The 19,597-nt window shown below is 41.8% G+C and overlaps 1 protein-coding gene across 2 annotated transcripts in view; it reads right to left on the bottom strand.

The window, feature by feature from the left end:
* grik4 (glutamate receptor, ionotropic, kainate 4) overlaps positions 1 to 19,597 on the bottom strand; it is a 225,614-nt gene that overhangs the window by 82,210 nt on the left and 123,807 nt on the right. For both annotated transcript variants that reach the window (XM_014213630.3, XM_014213632.3), the window contains exon 6: positions 14,929 to 14,982. In XM_014213630.3, coding sequence (XP_014069105.1) covers positions 14,929 to 14,982 — 54 coding nt within the window. The remainder of the gene's footprint in view (positions 1 to 14,928; positions 14,983 to 19,597) is intronic.

Raw genomic sequence — 19,597 nt, 5'->3', positions numbered from 1 at the left:
TTTTTTTTTACACTATCTCCATCCTGTCTCCAATCCCGGTGGAACAAGGCAAAAGAAACAGAAAACCCAAGCGAGAAATACTATAAAAAAGGAACTATTCCACTCCAATTACAAATTAATGCTGCTCTCTGTATGAAAAGCTCTGAGGTAAGGAATCCTAAACACAGAGACAATTTGCGGCGAGACAGAAAACACTGAAATATGGATGACAAATCTTGTACTTTTGCGGCACTGGGTTCACGCCAAAGATTGCCTGAGGTCGTCTCGTCTGGTGGTATGTGAGAGATGAGCCTCACAGCATGTGGGTTGGACTCAGACGAGACAAGACAGCAGGGTTAATCTCACAGAGCCGATGGAAATGAGAGAGGAGCTAAACACTCATTTTAGTGAGCCCTGAGCGCTTGCTATCGATCTCTGGAGGCCAAGTGACTCCCCTGATACTCTGGACCGAGCCCTGCAACACTTTGTCACCTACGGTATGGACAAGACAGGCTGATGAATACCGAGGAGAGGAGGTTATTTCGCCCTGGCCAAGGAAATGGCTGCTGCTGATGATGCCAGGTATTCAACAGTTTCAGATGAAACTGATACAACACAACTTTATTTGTCCGTTGGATCAAACGGAAATGAGTCTTCTGCTCTCACCCCCATCCCCCATCAGACAACACAAACACCTTTTGATTTGAGATAGATCCAACACAGACCTAGACAAGGTCACACTGCCAGTACCGTTCTCTCTATTATCAGTTAAAGATAATTATTTATCGACCAGATTGTTCGCCTTGGCAGAGACGAGTGATAATTACAATACAGTAATATGTCAAAATGAGAGCTCCATTATGCCAATTCATGTAAGCCAAGTAGCCAAGAGGTTGGCGATGCAAGCGTAAACATCGCTAATGGTTCTGAAGTAAAAGCTGAAGGAGCGGTAACACAAAAGCGTAGCTAGCTCTTGGCATAAGACAGACCATTTAATAGAGAGACTCCATTTCAAAGAGAATGAAATGTGGGAAGAAGGGTCACGCAACAAGGGCCGCCGCTGATTTAGAGGGTTTTTGATTTACAAAGTAAAAGAAAAGTAAGAAGTAAAAGCATCCAGCTTTTCCACAGTTTTCAATACTAATTAACAAGCTCCATTTGAATAAGTGAATACACACACACACGTACGCACTTACCCACCCACGCACACGCACAGACACACACCATTTGGAAAGTGAATGCACGCACACGTGCGAGCACACGCACGGACGCGCACTCTCGGGGGCCAGAGTGGTGTCACACTTTTCCCCATCCTTACCTAACACAGCTGATTAAACTAATTGCATTTTAAACTGAAGATTATGATTAGTTGATTATTGGAGTCAGATGAAGCAAAAGATTGACAACAATCAGGCCCCCCAAGGACTGGAGTTGCCCATCCCTGCTCTGGGGCATTTACAGGCATTATACTGTATATGGAGAATTACAGTCATAATAGAACATAACTGTATGTAAAGGGCATAAAGGAAATGCCTCTGACGGGGGGAAACGGGATGCTATAGCAGGCAATGCTATCAACACTGAGCCATGAAGACATTTGCACAGGGGAGAGAGAAAGAGAGCTGCAATGAGGGCGACACACAGTAATCAATTGTCTTGCTGACTTCAGACATAAACTAAAAAGTTTAAGAGGAAGCAGTAAAGTTAGGTGCTAAATGGTTTGTCTCCATTTAAGAAAAACATTTGTATCTCTGTCACATTGCCCCATAAATGCATTTCGCCCCCTGGCTGGATTTTATCTGCACTGACAACAATGCAGAGTAATCTTCCCCCTCGAGTACAAGGAAGCAATGCTTAAGTGAACACATCATGCCAGCATTAGCATATGACAAAATAATGACATACTTTATATTCTGACGAGAGGCTCCTCTCTCTGTTGTCACCTTTCCATGTAGCCTTTTAACTTTTCTATTACTCAGTTGGCTGATTCTCAAACTCTGTGTCTAAACACGGAAATATGAACTTTACATAAGCTGTTTGTCAGGAATTAATTAAATCCCAAATAATTTTGGGTGTCACAGTGGAATGACTTTTAAAGCATTTTGAATGGCAAGGTTTGGGAGTCTTAAATGGCATGTAGTCATAGAGACAACAGAGACGTGGTGTTGTGTTTTCTTTGTAATCCACCGTTCAGTCAAGCTGGTGTTAGAGAATTGCTTTACGGGCGACATTTTCCTCTCGCAAACACTGTGCTGTGAGCAAACACAGTAACATTCAAAAAGACGAGATGAGTAACATTTGAATATGCAGCGCAATGTATGTTGAACCAGTTTTATTCAATATTTTTATATAATGTCTGTCATATTGTAATGATCAGTGCTACTTCTTGTAACCGCTATGGACAGTATAGGTTTCAAAAACCAGCAAGCTGATACACGTGTGAATTGTCTCTGTACACTGTATTTGTACTATGTGAGTGTGTGAGTTAGAGGGGAAGATAACGAGAGTGTATGTGTGAAAGAGAGAGAAAAATGGTGAGGGTGAGAGAAAAAAGAGAAAGAAAGAGTGAGAGAGAGAGAGAAAAAAAGAGAGGAGAGAGTGAGAGTGAGATAAATACAAATTTCATCTGGACTATATTGGCATATTTCAACAAAAAACTTCAACCAATCATACTGCAGAGATGACACTGACTGTTCACAAAAATAATACAAATCAGGAAGCATGGCGAAGCCAAGTCCCAAGAAGGCACAGAAGAAACGCAGGGAAACTTTAATGCCAAACACATAATGGGGATTAACTATTAAAGGGGGGCTGAACTTCTTGATTTGGCCTCATTTTTCGGCTTGGTCATTAAGAAACGCAGCAGCCATGACTAAAGCCAAATGAGAGTTGTCTTGGGGGGGGGGGGGGGGTAATGTGGGTGTCTCTCTTCTGTGTGTGTGTTTGCACGTGGCAAGCGGTCTGTACATTCACTTTGCCAAAACAGTACACAGCTACAGTCACTCACCTTTATAGATAACTTGAAACAGTCTAACCAGGTCTTGCCTTGAAGTTGCCTAGGCTAGCTAGCCAAAATATTTTGCCAATTAACTTCAGCCGGCTGGTGTGCGGCCGTGGCAAAATTGATTTGACATTGGATAGCCTATCTCTGGGGCTAGTTAGAGACCATCAGTAAATTACACAATGTAAATGGGACTATATTTTAGTTGTCTCATTAAATTCTTTTAATATTTGTAAATTAATTTCTACAATTTATAGTACAATGTGTAATTTACTGATGGTCTCTAACTAGCCCCATAGGAATATCGGATGTCAAACCAAATTGACCATGGGCATTACGATCAGTCGCATGCAGTTGTGCTTCGAATTTATGATTACTTGTTTGCTGCCAGCTGTGGGCATGTAGGCAGGATTAAAATAAACCCAATCCAATAAAAATTCAAGGTACCCTTCATTCTGTGACATAACATTTTTTCCAATCATCTTGCAAATCTCTGTTTTGGATGAGACTGAATTTATAACCAAAATGATCCTATTTACACTATTTATTCTATTGATTTTTATTCTAACTCATACTGATGGCATATGGGCCCTTTTCATGTTGCTCTTTAAAGAAAATCATCAGCAATGCTTCAGAAGTTAAAACCAACCATTGCTCAGTGCACAAAGGTTCCCAGCAAGCCCCAAAAAACGCAGGTGAGTGTGAGAGAGAGAGAGAGAGAGAGAGAGAGAGAGAGAGAGAGAGAGAGAGAGAGAGAGAGAGAGAGAGAGAGAGAGAGAGAGAGAGAGAGAGAGAGAGAGAGAGATTTGTGTGCCTGCATGTGCACATGTTGTGTCACGACACTATGCCACTGGCTGTTATACAGTACATAGCCTTCTTCCCGGCAGTGGTAGATAAGCAGGCGGCAAGGCCACCCTGCCATCCCTCTCCTCTGTGTGTTTGGGTGTGCATAAATGCATGCGTGTGTGTGACAGCGAGATACACCGTCAGCTCTTCCTCAAGCATGGATGCATGAAAATAACAGCTTTGACAAGAGAGATCATGGGTGTGTGGCGAGGAAATAAAACATGAAGAACAAAACAAACAGGAAGAAAATGGCCCCCGCTAGGCGACGGGCTTAATATATGTTAACCAAGCCATGCGCGCCTAACCTTCAAAGGACATTAGGCATCTTGCTGACGGAAGACGAGGCGCTGTGCATAACCTGACGTGATTTATTCAATCTTGACGAGTAGTTTGAATTGGAGGGCACAAATCACTCTGATGCACACACGCATGCACACGCATATACACCCACACACCAAATGGGGGAGGGCAGGAAAGTGAATATGGACGATTCTCTCTACATATAGGTGAGGAAAGGTCTATGAGGTCTGCCATCGTATAGGCTATGAAGAAATTAGCAAGGGGAGCGCTGCTCAAAATGCTGTGGCTCTCCTGGACAGCCGCTCAAAGCCACTTACTTCAAAATCAAAAATGTATTTTAATAACTTTTCACTTTGAATGACAGTGCCGAGTGGCTGATGCTAAGTAGACAACACTACTGTAATGGCTCGTAAACCGCAAACCGCACAGATAGGTGCTCATTAACGCAGCCTGTTCGCAACTCCTTTCTCCACTACCTTGCCAGACTAATTCCAACTGCATCATTAACTGAAGTGATTGTTTCTTGATTATTCATTACTTTCCGGACGGCGTGGCCCCTATCCTTCGGAGGCAGGAAAGGTAAATTAATGTTGCGAGGGAACACATGGTCCGTCTCATAATAAGCTGGCTATCTGGGCTGATGTGTTAATGAAGGAATTCACAGTGAAAGAATTCATCGCTCTCCCCTGGGCGGCATACATCCAAGCGCATTACCCGTAATGATTTCTCATTGATGGTCATTCTCCCTCATCCATCTCCCTGGCCCCGGGGACAGTAATAACTCATCGACTGGCCTGTCTTTAAGTGACACATACACTGAGTGTACAAAACATTAGAAACACCAAGGAGTTACTATCAGAGAACATTTTTACATTTACATTTTAGTCATTTAGCAGACGCTCTTATCCAGAGCGACTTACAGTAGTGAATGCATACATTTCATACAATTTCATACATTTTTTTTTGCTGGCCCCCCGTGGGAATCGAACCCACAACCCTGGCGTTGCAGACACCATGCTCTACCAACTGAGCTACAGAGAACGAGGGAGGGATGGTAAAAGTGTGTGTGTGTGTGTGTGTGTGTGTGTGTGTGTGTGTGTGTGTGTGTGTGTGTGTGTGTGTGTGTGTGTGTGTGTGTGTGTGTGTGTGTGTGTGTGTGTGTGTGTGTGTGTGTGTGTGTTGTGTGTGCGCGTGCGCGTGCGCGTGCGCGTGCGAGAATCATGTCTACTGACTGAACTGATTCCACTGGATTAACCTCCTCCATGGCTCCTTTCCTATAACCTTACCTAAGCCTCTCTCAATACGGAACCCCCATGGAGGAAAATGTGGAGAGTCAATGTAGAAAACTCAAGTTGATGTTATTTGAGTGGACATGTATCCCTCTCCCACAGTTTCAGCTGCCCTTTTTCATTTCCACAGTATTAGCAGCTACTCACAGCACTGCCACTCAATGATCCTCGGTTTCAATGACCCTGCCAAGGTCCACAAGTCACGTATGCGCGCGCGCGCACACACACACACACACACACACACACACACACACACACACACACACACACACACACACACACACACACACACACACACACACACACACACACACACACACACACACACACACACACACACACACACGCTCACTGACGCCGACAGGCGCGCACACATGAAAATAAGTCTGTTGAGTTCATTTGCAAAATGTTGGGGATTTGAGGTACTTAACTTGTACACAAACACCACCCCCACACACCCAAAGATACAGGCAAATATGATGTTGGACAAGACGATGCTGCTCATTGGGTTTCTATCAATGGGTTGTAAGTTATGTTCCATTGTCCTCTGAGGAGCTCGTCTGTAATCCTCTAAAACAACATGGCCATGACAGACAGAGAGAGAGTAAGAAGAATAGGAATGGCTGCTGCAATCTCCTCCCAGCGCACTCCTTAATCAATCAGCCAGCATCGCATCTCTGAATGACTGCACTTAGGAAACAAACAACCGAGACAAACAAAGCAAAACAAACATCAAGATAAATATTATCCTTGAATCCCTGAAAAGTGACACCAGAATCCTGTTTCAGAAGTAATTTGCAGAGTGCCCCCCTTTTTTATGAGCCATATCTTGAGATGATTTGAGGAAACAAATTAGGCACACAAATGGAGTGTCAGGTCATTTGTCACAGTGTGTGTCAAAGGGCTAGCGCTCCGGCTGCAGATGTATGGTGATGTCAGAGGAAGAGAGGAGCATGCTGGGTAAAGCAGGGGGAGATGTGATACCTGATGGGAATACACAGGCTCATGGGAGGGGGACTGATTTCAGTGTTACAAGCCTACTGTGTTGCATAGATAAATGTTCTGCATGATCCTTCTTAAGATTATGAATGAGTAGGTGAATGAAAATGATCATTGGTAGAATGTGTTGGCTGTGTAACAAAGTGGATGGTTGATTAATGTTCTGCATGGTTGCTCGTACTATTAAAACCCGAGGTGAATGAAAATGTCATCATTCTTAGAAGGAAAATCCCTTATAAGCTTTTGAATTGTACAATATATTGGTTGTTGATTCCCTACCACCTCACATTGGCATTTGGATTCACAATGTCAACAGAAACTGACAAATGAGTCATCATCGATGGTTACATATTGGCAATGAACGTGAGTACTGTACATGGCTAGGAAAATACATTACACTAAACCTAATCTGAATCTTTCTCCTGAAAACGAGATGTATCTCTACTACTCAGCGTGGTGCTTGGAGACGAATCAGACAATACAAGGAGTAACTTCCCAGGTTAACCATCAGTGACCGGCACAAGGCTTAAATAGATGATTTAGGAGTTATTGCACGTACAAATCACAGAGCAACCATTCCTTTATAGCTCTCATGGATGGCATACATAACAGGAAACTACAATTAAAGACAAGTAAAGCTGTTCGTTGTTCACTTACCATTAAAACTAGCCAACTGAACTCCATTTAACTGTAACTCCATTTCTGTAAGCAGATTCATATATATATATAGTTGAAGTCGGAAGTTTACATACACCTTAGCCAAATACATTTAAACTCAGTTTTTTAATCCAAGTAAAAATTCTCTGTCTTAGGTCAGTTAGGATCACCACTTTATTTTAAGAATGTGAAATGTCAGAATAATAGTAGAGAGAATTATTTATTTCAGCTTTTATTACTTTCATCACATTCCCAGTTGTTCAGAAGTTTACATATACTCAATTAGTATTTGGTAGCATTGTCTTTAAATTGTTTAACTTGGGTCAAATGTTTCGGGTAGCCTTCCACAAGCTTCCCACAATAAGTTGGGTGAATTTCAAGACTGGGCATTCAACTGAGACTGCTCTTCTCTGTGTCACGGAGGCTCTCCGCACTGCTAAAGCTAACTCTCTCTCCTCTGCTCTCATCCTTCTAGACCTATCTGCTGCCTTTGATACTGCGAACCATCAGATCCTCCTCTCCACCCTCTCCGAGTTGGGCATCTCCGGCGCGGCCCACGCTTGGATTGCGTCCTACCTGACAGGTCGCTTCTACCAGGTGGCGTGGCGAGAATCTGTCTCCGCACCATGCGCTCTCACCACTGGTGTCCCCCAGGGCTCTGTTCTAGGCCCTCTCCTATTCTCGCTATACACCAAGTCACTTGGCTCTGTCATATCCTCACATGGTCTCTCCTATCATTGCTATGCAGACGACACACAATTAATCTTCTCCTTTCCCCCTTCTGATAACCAGGCGGCGAATCGCATCTCTGCATGTCTGTCAGACATATCAGTGTGGATGACGGATCACCACCTCAAGCTGAACCTCGGCAAGACGGAGCTGCTCTTCCTCCCGGGGAAGGACTGCCCGTTCCATGATCTCGCCATCACGGTTGACAACTCCCTTGTGTCCTCCTCCCAGAGTGCTAAGAACCTTGGCGTGATCCTGGACAACACCCTGTCATTCTCCACTAACATCAAGGCGGTGACCCGATCCTGTAGGTTCATGCTCTACAACATTCGCAGAGTACGACCCTGCCTCACACAGGAAGCGGCGCAGGTCCTAATCCAGGCACTTGTCATCTCCCGTCTGGATTACTGCAACTCGCTGTTGGTTGGGCTCCCTGCCTGTGCCATTAAACCCCTACAACTCATCCAGAACGCCGCAGCCCGTCTGGTGTTCAACCTTCCCAAGTTCTCTCACGTCACCCCGCTCCTCCGCTCTCTCCACTGGCTTCCAGTTGAAGCTCGCATCCGCTACAAGACCATGGTGATTGCCTACGGAGCTGTGAAGGGAACGGCACCTCCATACCTTCAGGCTCTGATCAGGCCCTACACCCAAACAAGGGCACTGCGTTCATCCACCTCTGGCCTGCTGGCCCCCCTACCTCTGAGGAAGCACAGTTCCCGCTCAGCCCAGTCAAAACTGTTCGCTGCTCTGACACCCCAATGGTGGAACAAGCTCCCTCACGACGCCAGGACAGCGGAGTCAATCACCACCTTCCGGAGACACCTGAAACCCCACCTCTTTAAGGAATACCTAGGATAGGATAAAGTAATCCTTCTAACCTCCCCCCCCCCCTTAAAAGATTTAGATGCACTATTGTAAAGTGGTTGTTCCACTGGATATCATAAGGTGAATGCACCAATTTGTAAGTCGCTCTGGATAAGAGCGTCTGCTAAATGACTTAAATGTAAATGTAATGTAAATGAATTTTGGCCCATTCCTCCTGACAGAGCTGGTGTAACTGAGTCAGGCTGGTAGGCCTCCTTGCTCGCACTCGCTTTTTCAGTTCTGCCCACAAATTATCCATTGGATTGAGGTCAGGGCTTTGTGATGGCCACTCCAATACCTTGACTTTGTTGTCCTTAAGCCATTTTGCCACAACTTTGGAAGTATGCTTGGGGTCATTGTCCATTTGGAAGACCCATTTGTGACCAAGCTTTAACTTCCTGACTGATGTCTTGAGATGAAGCTTCAATATATCCACATAATTGTCCTTCCTCATGATGCCATCTATTTTGTGAAGTGCACCAGTCCCTTCTGCAGCAAAGCACCCCCACTAAATGATGCTGCCACCCCCATGCTTCACGGTTGGGATGGTGTTATTCGGCTTGCAAGCCTCCCCCTTTTTCCTCCAAAGATAACAATGGTCATTATGGCCAAACAGTTCTATTTTTGTTTCATCAGACCAGAGGACATTTCTCCAAAAAGTACGATCTTTGTCCCAATGTGCAGTTGCAAACCGTAGTCTGGTTTTTTTATGGCGGTTTTGGAGCAGTGGCTTCTTCCTTGCTGAGCAGCCTTTCAAGTTATGTCGATATAGGACTCGTTTTGCTGTGGATATAGATACTTTTATACCTGTTTCCTCCAGCATCTTCACAAGGCCCTTTGCTGGGATTGATTTTCACTTTTCGCTCCAAAGTACGTTGATCTCTAGGAGACAGAACACGTCTCCTCCTAAGCGGAATTTTTTAATTTTTTTAAATCTTTATTTTAACAGGTAAAACAGACTGAGAACTGGATCTCTTTTACGGCTGTGCCCTGTGTAAACATGTTGACATGTACAGTTTTAGGCATACAGACAAGAACATTTCAAACATACAAAACAAAGACACAATTCAACAGAAACAATCACAGACAACATCATATTGATCCTCCATAACATTTTTGAAATGGGCAAGGGACACCAGAGTGTCTAACTTAAGTTGGATCTGCAGTTTGTTCCATAAATAAGGTGCAAAGGAACTGAAGGCAGTCCTACCCAACTGTGGAGACCGCAGGAGTCTCTAATGTAATCCACATCTGTGATCTGGTTTTAAAATTAATATATCTAGTGGAAATTAATGATGATATATATGGAGGTAGTTTTAAAAGAAGTGCTTTATAAATAAACAAGAGAGCATGTTGCTCTCGCCTCACAGATAGAGAGGCCCAACCCACATGCTGATATAGGATACAGTGATGAGTTTTGTAACTATCACCCGTGATAAACCTGAGTGTACAATGGTAAATAGCATCCAGTGGTTTTAACGTGTTTGCCGATGCATGCATATAGATAATATCACCATAATCTAAAACGGACATAAAAGTAGCCTGCACAATTTGTTTTCTATTTACAGAGGACAGACAAGCCCTGTTTCTGTAAAGAAACCCTATCTTGAATTTGAGCTTTTTTCCCAATTCAGTAACATGTTTTTTTAAAGAAAGCCTATCATCTAACCATACCCCCAAGTATTTATATGCAGAGACCTGTTTGATTTGAATACCATCCAAGCTAGTGATTACAAAAGTGTTTCTAACTGAGAGTTTAGACCAAGAAAAAAATATGACATTTGTTTTTGTAGCGTTTAAAACAAGTTTATGCTGTAAAAGAGACCCCTGTACTATCCTAAAATCAGACTCCAACTGCATTAAAGCTTGGTCCGCTGTTGGAGCAATAGAGTACATCACTGTGTCATCTGCATATAAATGGAATTTACAATATCTGACATCATCACCAATGTTGTTTATATAAAGTGAGAACAATAGTGGGCCAATTATTGAACCCTGAGGGACCCCTTTAAGTAACTGTAAGGGGTCAGACTTGACCCCGTCGACCATGACGGCCTGAGTTCTATCTTTAAGATAGTCATAAAACCATCGGCAGGCATCAGTGCCCAGTCCTATAGATGACAGCTTGCTCAAAAGGATAGCATGGTCTTCTACAGTGTCAAAAGCTTTTGACAAATCTACAAACAACGCAGCACAGTGCTTTCTATCATCTAAGGCATTTGCAATATCATTTATAACAAGCATAGTGGCCGATGTGGTACTGTGTTTAGATCTAAAACCAGATTGATTGGTGCTAAGAATACTGTTAGCGGAAAGAAAAGATTGTAACTGTTTGTTGACTATAGATTCTAGGATCTTTGCCAGACAAGGGAGCCTAGAGATGGGTCGATAATTATCCAAATCACTACCGTCACCTCCCTTATGTAATGGCAGAACAAAAGCTGCTTTCCACACCTTAGGGATATTACCTGTGCTTAATGTTAGATTAAAAATGTGTGTCACTGAACCAGCAATGATAGGTGCAGCACACTTAAGTAAGTACGGGTGTAAATTGTCATCGCCTAAGGATTTCTTAGTATCAATGGCACACAGGGCAGCTAGAACCTCTGCTTCGGTTATTTTCTGGAAACTAAAAACAGGGTTACCATTTTTCAGAGTAACGGTTGAAAAGCAAGACGAAAAATCAACTAACTGGCCAGTACCACAATGGCCACTTTCAAATAAAAAACCAGCAGAGATGAAATGCTTATTAAAAGCATCACAAATATAATTTTTTTCACTTAGAACACAGGAGTCTGAGGTAATTTGCTTAGGAAGAGAAACAGCAGAATTCCCCCGTTTCAGTGAATTAACGGTTTTCCAGAATTTTGCAGGATCTCCTGCAGAATCTGTCATAGCATTAAGGAAGTCATTTGATTTTGCCTTTTTGACAGCTGCAGTATATTTATTTCTCAATTGCCTAAAAAACAGCCAATCAGCTGGAGTACCTGTTTTCCTCGCCAAGGCCCAGGCCCGATTCTTTTGCAGGAAAAGACCTGACAATTCAGGAGAGAACCAAGAACTGGTTCGATTTCTTACTCTGTGATTCTTAAGCGGGGCATGTTTATCAGACATAGAGATAAAAATAGAAGAGAAAAAAGCAAGGGCTAAAACCGGGTCCAGAAAGCAGCAAGTGGATAAAAACTCAGAGTGATATAAGTCAAGGATAAAAGCTTGCTGTGAGAAATGTTTATAATTTCTCTTAGAGATTATACAGGGATCAGAGTGTTTCAGCCTGGTATCTCTAATACAAGCAATAGGGTAGTGGTCACTGATATCATTTGCAAAAACCCCACGGCTGTGTATTTATGGGGGGTATTTGTTAGAATAATGTCTAGTAGAGTTAAATGACGGCTGCGTGGTCCCATGGTGTTTATACTTGCGTACTATTGTTTGTACAGATTAACTTTGTACCTTCAGGCATTTGCAAATTGCTCCCAAGGATGAACCAGACTTGTGGAGGTCTACAATTTTCTTTCTGAGGTCTTTCTTGACTGATTTCTTTTGAGTTTCCCATGATGTCAAGCAAAGAGGCACTGAGTTTAAAGGTAGGCCTTGAAATACATCCACAGGCACACGGTCAATTGACTCAAATTATGTCAATTAGCCTATCAGAAGCTTCTAAAGCCATGACATCATTTTCTGGAATGTTCCAAGCTGTTTGAAGGCACAGTCAACTTAGTGTATGTAAACTTCTGACTCACTGGAATTGTGATACAGTGAATTATAAGTGAGATAATCTATCTGTAAACAATTGTTGGAAAAATGACTTGTGTCATGCACAAAGTAGATGTCCTAACCGACTTGCCAAAACTATAGTTTGTTAACAAGAAATGTGTGGAATGGTTGAAAAACGAGTTTTAACGACTCCAACCTAAGTGTATGTAAACTTCCGACTTCAACTGTATATACAGTACCAGTCAAACGTTTGGACACACCTACTCATTCCATGGTTTTTCTTTATTTTTACTATTTTCTATATTGTAGAATAATAGTGAAGACATCAAAACTATGAAAAGCAGCCAACAAGTGCTCAGCATATGTGGAAACTTCTTCAAGACAGTTGGAAAAGCATTACAGGTGAAGCTGGTTGAGAGAATGCCAACAGTGTGCAAAACTGTCATCAAGGCAAAGGGTGGCTGCTTTGAAGAATCTCAAACATCAAATATATTTTGATTTGTTTAACACTTTTATGGTTACTATATGATTCCATATGTGTTATTTCATTGTTTTGATGTCTTCACTACTATTCTACAATGTAGAAAATAGTCAAAATAAAGAAAAACCCTTGAATGAGTAGGTGTGTCTAAACTTTTGACTGGTACTATATAACAGATTGCTCAGACACACATTGCTCATTGTGCCATTTTCAGTACAATATTACTTTTTAATTAGGAGTAAATGTTAACTATGTTTCAAAGCATTATGACAATTGTAGTCTGATTGTTACTGAGTCAAAAAAACATCTAAAGTGTGGATTATGGTTCAAATTTGGATGACTGCATTCCAGGATGTTACTTATGAATACCTTGGTTAATCTTAATGAATTAAAAACTATTCACAGCTTCAGTAATTTAAACTCACAAATGTGTTGCATCCAAATGAGACCCACTGTATCTGTTAAGATCTCTGGATTAGCTACCACACATATCAATTTGAATACGTTCCAACTTCCCAGACAGCTCATTGTAGGTGCAGGTGACAGTCAGGGATGTGATAGTGAGAGAGACGGAGACAGAGACAGAGAAAGAGACAGACAGATAGAGATAGAGATGGAGAGAGACAGACAGAGCTACAGAGAGATGATATATAGAAAGATATAACACAGAGGATGTGAGGAGTGACTATCTCTCATCCTCTGGAGCGGCTGATCACAAAATTGTCCTATCACCACATCTAAGCTAGTGACAAATGACAAATGTCTACTCCCCCAGCCGATGCACAAATTGGGCTGCTGCACTATCTGGGACATGGGATTTAATTTCTTACAGTGCCCCACAGCCATTCGGCCTGCCATCACAGGCACCAGCACTGACACCTACGTTACACATCAGGGTTGTGTTCATTAGAAACCAACTGGAAGAAAACGGACTGAAATAGGGAGGGACTACCCTGGACGTGTTCAATTAAATGTTTTTTTTTTTGTTTGTTTTTACATTTAACCTGTTTTTAACTAAGCAAGTCAGTTAAGAACAAGTTCTTATTTACAAGGACGGCCTACACCGGCCAGATGATGCAGGGCCAATTGTGCGCCGCCCTATGGGACTCCCAATCACGGCCGGTTGTGATACAGCCTGGAATCGAACCAGGGTGTCTGTAGTGATGCCTCTATCACTGAGATGCAGTGCCTTAGACTGCAGTGCCACTCGGGAGCACCATTTTCCAATAAGACACGCTCATTTTAATTTTCCGTTGCAAAATGTTTAAACATTTTCTGATTTGGGCCAGCCACCATATATTTTAAAAGCACATTTAAAAAAAAGTACTTAAAGACTGTGGTAATGTCAAAACATAGTGCTCAAGAGAGTGGGGAATGCTTTTTCATGCAGCATGGTAGGCATTGCTAAGGGGGCATCTCCCCCCCCAAATCATTCACCCCACCCCCAACATAAAAGGAATGGATAATTACTCACGCTACCTGTCAAAGATAGACCCTCCAATACACTCCTCTATGTGGGATCAGAATAAAGTGATCTGACTCCCTTCCCTGATTACTTGGAAGTATAGCGAACAGTATTCTTTACATGTTGAAAATAGGCATAATCAAAAGCTGCCGTTTGTTGAGAAGGATCAGCCGAGCAGTGCGTGTGTGTGTAATTTCAAGGGAATATTGCTACGTTGGGGACGATGCATGGACAGGTGATGATTAACTGAATGTTGAAAGAGCATTACATAAATAACGAGTGGTCTCTTCTTCCTGTGGGGATGGTGCTGTATGATGCTTCGTTGAGTGATCGCTCTCTCTCTTTAGGAAATTGAGGGTGTGGATCATCATTCTCCACAATGATTCCCCCCTCTCTTGCCCCCCAGCACCAAGTGGCACATAAATACATGGGGATCCGAGCAACTGGGTGAGAGGAAGAGGAAAACATGGGCTCCAGCATCCCATTAATGAGTCATCAATCAGGCCGATATGAATCATCTCTACAGGACCATTAGTGCAAAGTGTTACCAACATCATCAATTTCCATTAGCGAGTAGCAGCAGCAGGCCCCATCTCCTTACCAGCGAGGTGAAGATGTAGGTGTAGTAGACGGACAGCATGCCCAGCTCCGATGCCTGGAAGAAAGACAGAGAGAGATAGGGGAGAGAGAGAAAGGGATAAGGAGAAATATATATATATATATATACACCTACTGTACAAAACATTAGGTACATAGGAACTCTGAAGCTCTGTCAGAGCGACCATTGGATTCTTGGTCACCTCCCTGACCAAGGCCCTTCTACCCCGATTGCTCAGTTTGGCTGGGCGGCCAGCTCTAGGAAGAGTCTTGGAGGTTCCAAACGTTTTCGATTTAAGAATGATGGAGGCCACTGTGTTCTTGGGGACCTTCAATGCTGCAGATATTTTTTAATACCCTCCCCCAGATCTGTGCCTCGACACAATCCTGTCTCGGAGCTCTATGGACAATTCCTTCGACCTCATGGCTTGGTTTTTGCTCTGACATGCACTGGGAAAGCCTAACGGAGCAAGTACAGAGAGATCATTGATGAAAACCTGCTCCAGAGCGCTCAGGACCTCAGACTGGGGTGAAGGTTCACCTTCCAACAGGAAAACAACCCTAAGCACACAGCCAAGACAACAAAAGAGTGGCTTCAGGACATGTCTCTGAATGTCCTTGAGACTCGAGGCTGTAATCGCTGCCAAAGGAGCGTCAACAAAGTACTGAGCAAAGGGTCTGAATACTGAATAATGTAAATGTGATATTTCAGTTTTTTATATTTAATAAATGTGCAAACATTTATAAAAACCTGTTTTTGCTTTTTCAATATGGGGTATTGTATGTAGATTGATGAGAGGAAAAACGATTTAATTTCATTTTAGAATAAGGCTGTAACATAACAAAATGGGGAAAAGCCAAGGGGTCTGAATACTTTCTGAATGCACTGTATATAGAGCGGTGTGTGCCTTTCCAAATCATGACCAATCAATTGAATCAAGGTGTAGAAACATCTCAAGGATGAATGGAATGGAAACAGGATGCACATGAGCTCAATTTCGAGTCTCATAGCAAAGGGTCTGAATGCTTATGTAAATAAGGTAATTTCATTATTATTTTTTTTTTTCATTTGCAAAAATGTCTAAATCCATTTTAGAATAAGGCTGTAACGTAACAAAATGTGGAAAAAGGGAAGGGGTCTGAATACTTCCCAAACGCACTGTATGGAGAGAGAAAGAAGGGGTTGGGGAGAGAGAGAAAAGTGAGAAAGGTCAGACATTCTCTGCAGTCTCCTGCTCGATTACACAGTGGGAGATCAAATCCACCCACATCTTGATAAGACATGACATATTCTTATCTAATGACGGGCTCTCTTTGGAGCAATTAGTAATAAGATATTTTAGTATGCTGCTCAATACTTTAGGATTTGATTTAATCAAAGCCTCAGCAGCAAGCACTGGTTGTGAAGGTGAACTTTCTACAGTTTCTTTTAGCATATTTCTTTTGGTATACTGTTCCACCCTATTTTTTAACGTTTCCACCAATGTGAACTGTGGAATAAAGGTACAACGCAAAGCTTTAAAAAAATATATATATATGTTTTCCAATCAGTCTATTCTGACTTACATCTGAGATATCCAGTACCAGTCAAAAGTTTGGACACACCTACACATTCAAGGGTTTTTCTTTATTTTCACTATTTTCTACATTGTGGAATAGTAGTGAAGACATCAAAACTAAATAACACATACGGAATCATGTAGCAACAAAAAAAGTGTTAAACAAATATAAATATATTTTAGATTGTAGATTCTTCAAAGTAGCCACCTTGATGACAGCTGTGCACACTCTTGGCATTCTCTCAACCAGCTTCACCTGGAATGCTTTTCCAACAATTTTGAAGGAGTTCCCACATATGCTGAGCACTTGTTGGCTGCTTTTCTTTCACTCTGCGGTCCAACTCATCCCAAACCATCTCAATTGGGTCGAGGTCGGGTGATTGTGGAAGCCAGGTCATCTGATGTAGCACTCCATCACTCTCCTCCTTGGTCAAATAGCCCTTAAACAGCCTGGAGGTGTGTTGGGTCATTGTCCTGTTGAAAAACAAATGATAGTCTTAAAAAATCTGAAATTTGGACTCATCAGACCAAAGGACACATTTCCACCGGTCTAATGTCCATTGCTCGTGTTTCTTGGCCCAAGGAAGTCTCTTCTTTTTATTGTTGTCCTTTAGTAGTGGTGTCTTTGCAGCAATTTGACCATGAAGGCCTGATTCATGCAGTCTCCTCTGAACAGTTGATGTTGAGATGTGTCTGTTACTGTGTGAAGCATTTATTTGGGCTGTAATCTGAGGTGCAGTTAACTTAAATGAATTTATACTCTGCAGCAGAGGTAACTCTGGGTCTTCCTTTCCTGTGGCGGTCCTCATGAGAGCCAGTTTCATCATAGCGCTTGATGGTTTTTGCGTCTGCACTTGAAGAAACTTTCAAAGTTCTTGACATTTTCCGCACTGACCATGTCTTAAAGTAATGATTGACTGTCGTTTTCTCTTTGCTTATTTGAGCTGTTCTTGCCATAATATGGACTTAGTCTTTTAACAAATAGGGCTATCTTCTGTATACCACCCCTACCTTGTCACAACACAACTGATGAAAGAAGTTCCACAAAGGCACACCTGTTAATTGAAATGCATTCCAGGTGACTTCCTCATGAAGTTGGTTGAAAGAATGCCAAGAGTGTGCAAAGCTGTCATCAAGGCTAGTGTCTACTTTGAAGAATCTCAAATATAAAATAAATTTTGATTTGTGTAACACTTACTGCATGATTCCATATGTGTTATTTCATAGTTTTGATGTCTTCACTATTATTTTAAAATGTAGAAAATAGTAAAAATAAAGAAAAACCCTTGAATGAGTAGGTGTGTCCAAACTTTTGACTGGTACTGTATTTCATAGATTACAGTATATCAATGGAAAAGTGTTCAACAAGGCTTGACTTGTTGACTCCTGGATCTTATTCAATGGAAGTTACAGTAGGTCTTTGTTCAACCATCCACACACATTTCCCCTAAGAGATTCTCAGCCAGTTCACCCGTGATACAAGTCAGTATTCGAAGTCCATCCATGTCTGAGGATGTCGGGAGAAGTGGACAGGGATGGTGGATGGGCGTCTTGCATCTGCCTCTTATTCCAAAGTTTGCATGTTCGAATCCAGCAATAGCTTGTTGTTTTTGATATGTTCTGTTTTAAGCCTATCCCAAACCTTAACCCTTACCGTAGCAATTCAGAGTTAATGCCTAACCTTAAGAAGTTTGGAGTTAATTCCTAAACTTAACTCGAACACATCGTAAATTGACGCTTGGAACAATTTCAACATTTTACGTTTGAGTAACATGGAAGAACGCCTAATTCTGATGTGAGACCATGCAAGCTTGTTGGATTCTCTACCTGTACCTCAGGGGTACAAAGAGCCGCAGGCTCCAGTTCCCAAGAGCTGCAGGTTCTTCTGGCATGAAAATGTATTTATCCAAAGAGGCCTTACAGCAAAAACCAATATGATTCAAAGAGGTAGATGTTTGTGGCGGAATAATTCCAAAGAATGTGTTCCCCGAATGGGGGAAAGCACAAGCATAAAGAAATAAATGATATGCTTAGTCGTTCCTTTCCCACTTTAATAAAGCCAGCAGTTTTACAAACAATGTCTGTTTATAATCAGTTAATCAGGAAAGATTATGCGCAAATACCAGCTAGTGAAGATAGCAAGAACAAGGTGAGAGGGGCGTAATTTTCCCAGAATGAGATACAGCCTTGGTCTCCAAGGAAACAGAGGCTAGATAGAGATGTTTTCAATAACAGTGACAGTCACAGCATTGTAAAATAATTTTCTCTGAATAGTATGTCTGTGTGTTTGTGTGTGTGTGTTTGTTTTAAATTGTTCTCTGATAAAAATGTTTTTCTTCTTTCTTACAAGAAAACAATGATATTCTATCTACAGGTCATGGGTTATTATAGGTCAAGTAGTCGAGCGACTGGATTACGTTTTTTGTGTCTTGATTTGTGATAATATACAGTGCCGTGAAAAATAATTTGCATCTAAAGATGGCACAACCAGTTATTGAGTGTAAGGGGGCAATTACTTTGTCACACAGGTACATTGGGTGTTGAATAACTTTGTTTATTAAATAAATTAAATAAGTATGTAGTTGTTGTGTTATTTGTTAACTCGTGTTCCCTTTATGAAATATCAGGTTTTGGTTGAAGAACTGATAACATTTGGTATCAACAATATGCAAAAGTAGAGAAAATTAGAAAGGGGCAAATTATTTTTCACGGCAATGTAATCACTTCCATGACACTGAGTCGTTATCTTTTGATTCTATGGTTATTATTATTTGAATAGCTGCTAATAAGAGGAAACCGATCACATGATACGTTACTTGCTAGTTTGTTAACATTTGTTAAACCGTTTTATAGTAGATTGTCAGGTCAATGTAAGTCAAATTACATCATTTAGTGGAGAAGGACAGGAGGACACCGCACTTTGTTCTTGATCTTGAAGTGTTGAGAATGAAGATAGCCAATAGGAAAACAGATGGCAGAGTTTACCAGCTTTTGTAACAGCTTTCTATGTTTACCAGCTTTTTAATCACAGTTAAAATGTCTTTAAACTTGTAGTACAGGTCAGTGACTTCACCAAGTTCACAAATATAAATTAATGAAAAGAACGTGTGTTTC

The sequence above is a fragment of the Salmo salar genome, chromosome 09, assembly GCF_965601325.2.
Source record: "Salmo salar chromosome 09, fSalSal1, whole genome shotgun sequence".
NCBI classification, from domain to species: domain Eukaryota; kingdom Metazoa; phylum Chordata; class Actinopteri; order Salmoniformes; family Salmonidae; genus Salmo; species Salmo salar.
Note: the sequence above shows the minus strand (reverse complement) of the source record. Positions and strands in the feature narration are given on the sequence as shown.